Source organism: Arvicanthis niloticus, chromosome 8 (assembly GCF_011762505.2).
Source record: "Arvicanthis niloticus isolate mArvNil1 chromosome 8, mArvNil1.pat.X, whole genome shotgun sequence".
NCBI classification, from domain to species: domain Eukaryota; kingdom Metazoa; phylum Chordata; class Mammalia; order Rodentia; family Muridae; genus Arvicanthis; species Arvicanthis niloticus.
The window spans coordinates 41,947,585-41,957,838 of record NC_047665.1 but is presented as its reverse complement, the minus strand read 5'-3'; the positions used below and the strand labels follow the sequence as shown (position 1 = coordinate 41,957,838).

General features: G+C 38.8%; 1 protein-coding gene across 1 annotated transcript; it reads right to left on the bottom strand.

Moving 5' to 3' along the window:
* Nucleotides 1-1,520: 1,520 nt before the first annotated feature.
* On the bottom strand, nucleotides 1,521-6,249 carry LOC117713334 (putative G-protein coupled receptor 141). The gene is made up of 2 exons (XM_076938828.1): nucleotides 5,896-6,249; nucleotides 1,521-3,282 (listed from the first exon to the last, which is right to left on the bottom strand). The coding sequence occupies exon 2, from the start codon at nucleotides 3,251-3,253 to the stop codon at nucleotides 2,354-2,356; it is 900 nt and encodes a 299-aa protein (XP_076794943.1). The 5' UTR covers nucleotides 3,254-3,282; nucleotides 5,896-6,249; the 3' UTR covers nucleotides 1,521-2,353.
* Nucleotides 6,250-10,254: the final 4,005 nt, after the last annotated feature.

Below are 10,254 nucleotides of genomic sequence, written 5' to 3'. Positions count from 1 at the left end.
AAAAACAAGATCAGGGTAAGAGGTTTTATGATATGTGTGTGTGTGTGTGTGTGTGTGTGTGTGTGTGTGTGTGTGTGTGTTTGTGGATGTTAAATCACTTTGTCAGATCGTTTAAAGTTATGGCCATGCTAGTCTGGCCTTGCACTTGTGATCCTCTTGCCTCTGGACTCTTCAACACATCTTCCTAGAATGTAGCAACACATCTAACTGCATATCATCACTCTTCTCTTGCTTTTTGTCTAGTTTTTCTGGACATACATTTAAATTTCCTGGGCTATCCAATATCTAGAGGTCTTCATGGGAGCTTAGATTGGACCTTGAAGCATCTTGAGTTAGCTTCTGGTAGGTAATTTGACCTGTTACAAATTGACTGGACTCCCAGAACCTCTTTTGGACTATTGGAAGAAGTCTCATAGACACATAGCTTTTTTTTTTTCCAGAGGCTTGCAAAATATTCATTATAAACTGGCTAAAAGCATCTTGGAAAAAAACATGCCATTGTGTGAATGCTATACTGTCTTGACATTTCATTCACCAAGTTTATTAGTTCATCATATTTAAATAGTCTGGCACATAATTTCCAGATATAGAAAAACTGTAGGCATTGTCATAACTAGCATAATATGGCATTAGGTACAATTCCCAGGGAGTTTCCAGTCTCATCCTAAACTTCATAAGCCTGTTCATAAAAGTCAATATCTCTATCAATATTTGGTCTTCTGAGCTCCCAGTAGAGCATCCATTAAGTATTGTATTGTAGAACCATTCTAGCCTGCATTTCCTCATTCTTCCAAATTCTACCCATAAATCAGTTCCAAAGCTCCAAAAAAAACAATGAGTCATTTTTATTAATCACTTTATACTATTATAAGCAAATTATTAACAGAACAAGCTAAAGGAGGATTTATTTTATATCAGAGTTTGATATTATGTACTTGAGTAAAATATAAGTGTAAAAGGAATGTGGCAAAGAGCCTTCTTCATCTATGGGAAACAAGAAGCAGATAATGAGAGAGGAAGAACCACTGACCTACCTCATCTTGGGTAAGTCTTGCTTCCTAAAATTTCTAGAACATCAACATAAAGACCAAACTTTCAATAAATGAGCCTTGTCATGGTATGCTCCATTTCAAGCCATGCCAACCATGTCTTAATATTGTATTGTATAAGATGTCACTAAGTTAGGAAAGCAAAAAACTAACACTCAGGCTTACATGTTTAGTATTCTATCACAGAACCTATGGAGAGGATTGCAAATATTAAATTCAATGTTCAATGATTATTAAACATAGTTAGTTCTCCACCTTTCCTTGTTAGATCTCCACATGACTCCAAAATTCATTTGTATTAGCTATGTTCACCTATTAATCACCAGAGGATTAAGTGATTATGGTATTAGTTAGATACATTCTTCAAAGATGCATTTTTATAAGCAAAGAATAAGTACCATGTCAATCTCTATATGATATAAACAGAATCCAACTTAGTTATCTTAATTACTTTTATTGAGTGTGGCAGACACAGGTACTCCTTTTAATTATATGATAGTTCTTGAATACACAGGATGTCTTAACAAATTATAAAAAGAGCTATATGGCCTTAAAAGTTTGTGGCCAAAGAGTTTGTTGGCAAGCTCAGCCCAAGTTCAGTTTTTGTTGTTGGTGGTGGTGGTTGTATTTGTTTTGTTTGTTTTATTCTCTTTTCCAATGTCTTTATTACTTTATATTGAAGATAGCTCAGGAGGTAACCTCTGGCTTCCAAGTCCCTTCTGTGCCTTCATCAGGATGAACCACATCAATGAACAGTCTCTTGGAAGAGTTTCTTCTAATTCCCTTAACCACTCTCTGTTCAAGGAAATACTCCCCTCAGAATGCCAATACAATCAGGCAATCTTAATTTGAATAGATTAAGGTATTTTAGAGCCCCATTTATAATTATAGGGTATCTACATTTTGGTGGACAGGAATGGGAGGAACACACACACATTCAGAGCAAAACTTGGTGGACTAAAAAGCCTCAGGAGTATGGGGAGAATGAATAGATGAGCTTGGCTGAAGTGAATACTGAATGAAGTGGCAAGAGGAAGGAGTGATGTGTTTGGTACAACTAAGAAATCCAATGTATTCTGGGATACATTTGGGGCCTGTAAGCATTCTCAAAGGAAAAGTAGATGACTAGGGTTGATTACGTTTTTGTAAGAAAACAACTGTGGCTAAGAGAAATAAAAAAATCTAATATTCAAGAGCAGAGAGCTTGAAACTTTTAAAGATGATAACAACACGCCATCTATTCAGCTGAAGTGTTTTTCATTCTGATGTCCTATAAACCAATCACAGAAAGAGCAGGGCAAGGTCTAATGGATGACGCCACATATGAAACATAACATATCCAGGCAGCAGAAGGCTGTTAAAGCAACACAGATTTCATTGTACAGTATTAACTTAGAATTTTCTTGCTCGGGATAATTTTGAATAAAATATATCCTGAATGCATGGTGGGGTATAAAGCAGACAACTATGACCAACAGGAAGAAAAAACTCTTGATTTGAGCTCTGTACTCTTGATGGGCCCACATATCAGGCCAATAGGCTTTTATCAAACGAAGAATGACAATTAGCTGGGTCAGAAAGAGGACCAGAACTGTTGTCATCATAATGACAATTATAGAGTAGTTTGTGATGATTATGTCCTTGCAGTTGAGAGATCTATGAAACTCAAAGCATCGTTGTTGCTCTGTATAACTCGGATCTGTGCCATACTGTAAAAAAAATATTGGTAAAAAGATGAAGCTTCCTGCCATCCAAATAATAATACTCAGAGCCACGGCATGGAACTTTTGTAACTGTTGCATTTGGAGTTTCTTAAAGTAGATGAGCAACCGAAGTGTAACAATGGCCACATAAAAAACAAAGGTAAAGTACATGTGAGCGTATATAATACCACTAACCATCCGGCAGGTAAAAGATCCAAACTTCCAGACTGCTGAGATATAGTAGCTGAGGCGGAATGGTAGACTAATCAGGAGAAGGGAATGCAGCACGATGATATTAATGATGATCGTGGCAACCGCTGATTGGCTTTTCCTCTTGAGCATCATGTGTGACATCATAAATGTGCCAACGCTGCCTCCAAATAAGACCACACTATAAGCTGTTGTCAGAATTGCCCTGCAGTAGGCTTCACAGACTTGCCCTGCTGTAGGCATCACCACGCTTGAGCCATTTGACAGAATGGCTACATTCATCTCATCCATGGTTTATCATGAAGAAATCAGATCAGAAACTGTCAAATCAAAAGTTTTACAAAATTATGGTTGACATACTGAAACTATGCAATTATGTACAAATATGGAACTTATCAGTCCTTGAGGAGTCTTTTAAAACCTTGAAACCATACAAAAGAAGTACTGTTGTAAATTCCACCCAGCAATTCAAACATACTGAAGACAAGAGTGAGTGAAATTAAATAATGAAGTTAGGTGGGCTTGAATGTAAATTCCATAACTGTGCTCTTATATATTCAATAAACAGATAATGCTCATGTATACATATCAGGACAAGTGCACTATCGGGAGAGAGAAATGTGTAGATGCAGTCAAATGCAAAACAGCATCAAACTTCTTCAATCATTGAATTGAATTGTGTGTGTTGTACATGTGTGTTCACACTGTGTGTATGTACACTCACTCATGTGCCCACCCATGGTCTGTTAGCAACAGGTTATCTTCCTCAGTGGCTCTCCATTTTAACTTTTGACACAGAGTTTCTCATGACTCCTGGAACTTTTCAACACACATGGCCTAACTGGCCATCCACACCCTGGGATTTGACTGTCTCCAGACCCTTCTCCTATCTCCCAGTATTGGGGTTATAGAAAAATGCCTCTGTCCATTCCTAGCTTTTATTTGGATCTTGGGTACCCAGACTCACATCCTTCTGTTTATACTGAGCCTCTTCCAGCCAATAAATAGTATTTAAAGGCAACATATTCATGATACAAAAATTAACCAAATTTAAATGAAGCTGGGATCAGTAGACCCAGTGCACATTCAGATCAGATTTATAAATATGACCCCCTCAAGTTTCAGGCAAAAGAATTTATAACAATGCAGAGAAAACTCAGACAGATCATGTCACTATCACAGGAAGGTGTGTCATGTGACCTTGAGTCCCCCCAACTCCTCAACAGTTTTGACCATGTAGTTCCCTAGCACTTGCCTATCCCGGGACCTCTTTCTGCTTAAACCTGGCTACTTTCATACACTGGTGTGTTCAATTTGGTAAACTGGTGTTGGAGGATGGTTTGCTTGGTTGTTACTTAAGTTTTTCAAGTGTGCATTTGAGGGGCAGATCATTCCATCAGCAGTAAGACTGAGGTGGCTTGCAGCCATCCAGTAAATCTAGACAGTGCAGTTCTGTATTTTGAGGCTGAGGAGGGACATGAGCCACTGCAGTTTCAACAACTTCTGTGGAAGGAGGAAGGCTGTGCTGGGTGCAGTTAATGGTTATTTAGACATTCAGTGAGCTAGTTGGCTCCAGATGACCTCATGATTTAAAAAAAAATCATAATTTTTAATATTAAGCCATAAGAGGAAGTTTTAGCTCTTGACCTTTACTCTGTCATGATAGATAATTACGATATTTTAAATTACTACACAAATATATATATTTAATAAATATCTGTTTTAAACAATAACAATTTCTCAAGACCTCTGTCTTAACATTATGAGACTCAGACATTGAGGCTCCAGATTCTTGAGTGGGTCTGAAGTTTGTCCTCATGTGTCATTTGCCAACCTGTCAAGAGGCACAGTAGAATTATTTGTGTCTCAGTGAGAAGTCATTTGCATGGCAAGTCTAAAGATTCTGAAGTTTTTCCACAAATACAACATTTTTCTTGAAAAGAATAGCTGTTTTCTTTTAAAGAAATTCAGTTGACTAGAGCATAGTTTTCCCTCAATAAAATTTTATGTTAAAATTAGATTTTTTTCAAATCTAAGTATATGATTTAAGATTGAAACTAATTAAATAGTTTTGAAATTTATATAAAATTTGAATTTAATTTGAAACTAACTAGGCCTAGATTATGGTACAGTTCCTTTATGGTGCTGTTCCTCAGCTTAGCTGGGCACCTCCAGAGGCAGAGGAGAAAATTTGGAGAAAGACAAGTAGCTCTGCTGTTAAGCAGCTGCTTTAACAATGGGACAGGTAATTAAACTTCCCTTTAGTTATAAAAAAGTCGAATGATGCCTCCCTTCAAGAATTAACTTGGATTACATCTGTATAGTAAATTGAAGTCATAACATTTGCAGGAAAAGACTCAGACATGAACAGCAAGAAGAACCTAGACACAAAATAATCTGTGTGCATACATACACCTATGTGTTGGCATGTAATATGTGTGTATGCTAAGTCTGGAAATTAGAAGAGAGCATGACATAGAGAAAGAGATCTTAAAAGAAAGGAAAAAAATAGAATTACATTTTAAAAGGTGGACATTTGAAGGAAGATAGATAGCCCAGACAGAGGTGAGTGGAGGAGATGGTTTAGCACAGCATGGGAGGGGATGGATAAGAACCATATAATGGTGCACATGTGTGAAAACATTGTAACAAACAGAACTTCGTGTACTTACTTTAGAAAACAGTAAACTGATAAATAAAAGAATTCAACAGGTTGTCTGACATCTCAGACAGACCTAACCTGCCTTTGGTTATTTCTCAGGAACTTGCTAAATTTTCTCTCAAAATTGTACCTAGTGACCACAGCCCCATTTCACAACCTTAGCCTTCAAAAACCTATAATGAATTCTGTGTATTTCTTTGCTCATTTAAACCAAGCACCAAGATTTCTAGAGACTCCATCGTCTAAACCTAAACACAGCCATCCAAAGTACCTGCCTGCTTCTTCCCAGTTGTGATCGATCCTGGTGGAAAACTCAAGGCGCCCGTGGTCATCTGTTGTTTTACATCAAAGCAGGCAGTAAACGCAGTTGCTGGAACCAAGACTATCCTAGCCCAACAGCCAACACAATCCTCAGTGTGGCGACAGTGCGGGGACTAGCTCAAGCCTTGCACTGAAGGCTCAAGAAGCCCAGCCAAGATGCAGAGTCCTGATAAGTGAAGCCTCTGAGTTCAAACGGACTGACGTTGATTCAACAGTGGGGCAGATTCAAACAGAGATTTTGTTTTCAGAGCCAACGACTTATTCATAAAGTTAAAATGAAAACCGCAGAGGGATTTTTCCAACGCTGTTTCTCATCCTGCTTTCAGGTACCACCCCAAATGTTCTGTACTCAGAATAAGAACTGTATGAGGAAATACTTTCTAGATAGCTTTCTCTCTGGTGGAGCCACCTCACGTTCCATTGTTCACGGGCTCCCTTCTCCCAGGCTCTCTCCCAGGCTTCGCTCCCAAAGAGATCAGGCTGCTCTTTGGAAACGCGATTCTTTTGGAGTTCCACCTTTTTGCTGATGTCGCTTCTACAGAGGGTTTGCTTCTTCCAAAGGTCCCATCTTTTTTCACGAGCTGTCTTGCCTTCTGTTCTAACCTTAGCTGTCTTAAGACATTGAAACATACTGTAAAAGAAGTGTAAACTTAGTACTACAGAAAGATAAAAGGGACCAATACACCTTCAATGGTTGCAGACACACCTGCTGTGAATCATACCAAGGTTCAACTACCGAAACTAAAATCAATGGAGATGTTATTGTCTGGCAAGCTCATTTATGTCCTACCTTTGAGCATCAGTGGAGACTATTTTCAAATTGCTTTCGGAAAAAAAATCACCTGTACCTGTGCTATCTGCTACTAAATGGTCCAACAGTACATATCACTTTGAAGACATAAAGGAACTGAATTTACTTGTAACAGACCCATCTGCTTAATTATTTGAATAAAACTTAAACAAAAGACAAAACTTTGGCTCTCATTAAGAAAGTAAAAATTTTACCGAATCAACTCAGCTAGAAAAAGAAAACTAACTACGCCCAGAAACAATTTTCAACCAATTGTAAGGATCTCAATTTTTAAGTCAAATTAATTCATAAAATATAAAATCTGGGTCACAGCTCAGATTTGGATGTATTAATCTGACGATCTTGAACTTTTTCAAATAACTTGTTCCTGGAATCTGTATGCTAATGTATGTTCCCATAGAAACGGTGCTATGTTTAGAGGTTGCTTGTATGAGGAAGAAAAACTGGGAAATAGGTTAGTTGCAACCAACAGCAGAGAATAAAAATAAAGCAAGTGTAATGAAAACTGTGCACTGTGCAGCTATTGTCACACTGACGGCACGCATGTCTGCTAAGATGTGTGCATGTTCTGTCATGGCAGGAGGAGTGCAGCACCCGCACACTGTCTCCACTCAGTCAGATGCGGCATTTGCTCCATGCAGACATGAAAATTCTTTAACAAGGAATAACCAGTCCCTAACAAGACAGCCTAAAAAGTGATTTACTTCAGGATAATACTATCTTTTTATTTAACCAAAACTCAGAGGTAAGGACATTATCACCAAGTAGAGGCAGATACAGGGAGACGATGTCATCCCTACTCCACCAGGAAGCACATGGTGGGAGGCTTTCTGTTAGAGGAACAGTTCATTTATTTTCTACTATTTTTTAAGTTGAATTAATTTACATTAACTACACAAAAGGGATGTTTTTGACATCTAAATACATGTATATTATATATTTTTCTTGGATTTCTTTCCAGACTCACTTTTCTGGTGTTCTTTCTCCCTTTTCAGTGTCTTTTTCCTCTGCTCAAACAATCTCTACAGTTACTCCACACTCACGTGTGTGCATTTGCACAGGCTGTATGTCAGAGGAGACACAAGATTAGCCATTCTGAATCTAGTTTATTTCTCTCAACATGATGATTCTGCATCCCATTCATTTCCTGCAGCTGACATGATTCTTACCAAGACACTATTGTGTATATGCTGTATTTGCTTTATCATTCATCTGTTGGTGGGCATGCAGCCTGGTTCAACCTCCTGCTGATTGTGAACACAGTAGCTAGAAACAAGATTGTGTCCGTGTCTCTGTAGCATGATGGCTCAGATCCCTTACAATGTATGCTTTGAGTGGTATGTCTCGATCACATAGTTGTTCTATTTTTAGCTTTCTGAGGGACCTCCCCATGAATTCAATCGTGGCTGCTCTAATATCTAAGGGCTCTTTTCTCCTTGGCACTGTTTGTTTTCTGGAGGAGTATGGGAAGTTTGAGATTCTCTCTGAACATTAGATTTAGAATGGACTTAAACACTCATATAGAAATACTTTTCAAAATCTCCGAGAATCAAAAGTCCTGTTTTAAAGATGTATTTATTTTTACTCAAATGTGTCTGTGTGCTGGTGTGGGTGCAAGAAGATGAGATGGTCAAAAGAGAATGGTGGATCCCTTGAAGCTGGATTTTTCAGGCAATTATAAGCCATCTGACATGAGTGCTATGAAGTACATTCTCTTAACCCCTGAGCCATCTTTCCAGTCCTCAAAGGTGGTCTATAAAGTCTATACTCACCTCATAAGCTGAAGTTTGACATGGGCATTAATTGTTAGCTTGTCATTTTTCAGAAGACAAAGTCAGCACATCTTCATCAGGTACGTAGAGGAAGCAAATGTTTCTAAGGAGCTGCTGTGTACCCTTCTATGGAAGATGCCTTTTGAGAGGCTCTGGAGGGGTTGCCTCTGCCCCTGAAAGAATGGAATGGAAATTGCCCACCATCATTATAGTTGCTAGAGTCCAATTGGGAAATGTCCTTAGGCAACTGGTAAGAAAAGTAGAAACTACTCACTCTTCAAACATATTCACATCTTCATGTTGTGGAATCCTGGGAAATGCCATCTGATCGCAAGTGCCCAGAGACCAGGTCACCCTGGATACTGGGTTCGATGTAGGGGACTTCAAGCGTTGTCTGTGCTGGCACCTGTGCTCTTAGTTTCTGTTCTCTTACTTCTCTCTAAGGGTATGTGCATTCCACCTCATGATCTCAAGGCAGAAACAAATTTTCTTCTATAAAAATTTGAGACTTTTGAGTGAGAAAAATAAAGACAAATTGCTCCTCTTCTCTCTGAAGATGAAAGCTGGAGGAGGCCCAGTGTTCCTCTAACAGCATCTCCCAGGGAGCATGCACAGATCGGAAGTTTTTAGCATTTTTAGGAGTCAACCAAAGTATATTTGAGAAGATTATTCTCTGTCTGATTTTCTAGCATACAGAGCTCCAAGTAATAAAACCACAGCTGGCACACAGAAACCTTTGGTAGTTGAGAGTTACAGATATTCGTTTTTAAATATGTGCGCATGCTCAGTCTGCTCTCCTTTCTTCAGGGCATCTCATGAGCAGATTTCAGGTCCAAGTGGAAACTCTTTGAGAAAAATTTTCTGTACTAAACATGCATACACTATATTGACATTATTCGCTAAAAACATAACTCTTTAGGTAGCACTTGTACTGCATGTTGAATAGGTGGAAATGAGATGGTGATATGTTAATGCTGCCCTATTTTGTACAACAGGCAAAAGAGAAGAGAACCATACATCTATTATCATAGATTCCTATCAGGAACAAGTCTTCCATAAATACAGCAGGCTAGCTGGTTATGTTTTTCTGACAGAGTGTTCTTTACAACTTAAAAGAAAAATACACCTTTAGATTTTTATTCCTGTGTATGTATGTGTGTATGTGTGTGGTATATGTATGTATGATATGAGTGCATATACATGTGTGAGCATAGGTGCATGTATACCATGGAAGCCAAAGGGCAACCTCTGGTGTTGGTCTTCAACGTCCACCTTGTTTGAGACAGGGTCTTTGTTACTGTTGTTAGCCACTGTGCATGCCAGGCCAGCTGGCCAAAAGACTTCAGGGCATCCTCATGTCTCCACCTCCCATCTCAGTTGACATACGTTCTGGTGACTCAGACTCAATTCCTCACATTTGTGCGGCAAGTGCTTTACCCATTGAACCATCATCTCAGTCAAAGAATTCAAGTAGGGTTAAGAGGGAAATTTGAGATTGGATCAGAAAAACAACTCTGCTGAAAGAAAGAGGTAAGACTTCAATTCACAGAATGCCGTGTCATCTCTGATTTCTCTGCCTCTGGAGTTCACTTAGGTCTTTATGAATTGAACCCTAGACACCTGCCTCTATGCTTGGAGTGGTGTTAGGCTGTCCTTTGTCATTCTGGTTTCACTAAGGTGTTTACTTCTTCAGGATCCAGGACTGCATGTTGGGAGGGTGCTTGCC

Excerpts from the sequence above, each read along its gene's own strand:
- LOC117713334 (XM_076938828.1), bottom strand. The coding sequence starts at position 3,253 with ATGGATGAGATGAATGTAGCCATTCTGTCAAATGGCTCAAGCGTGGTG.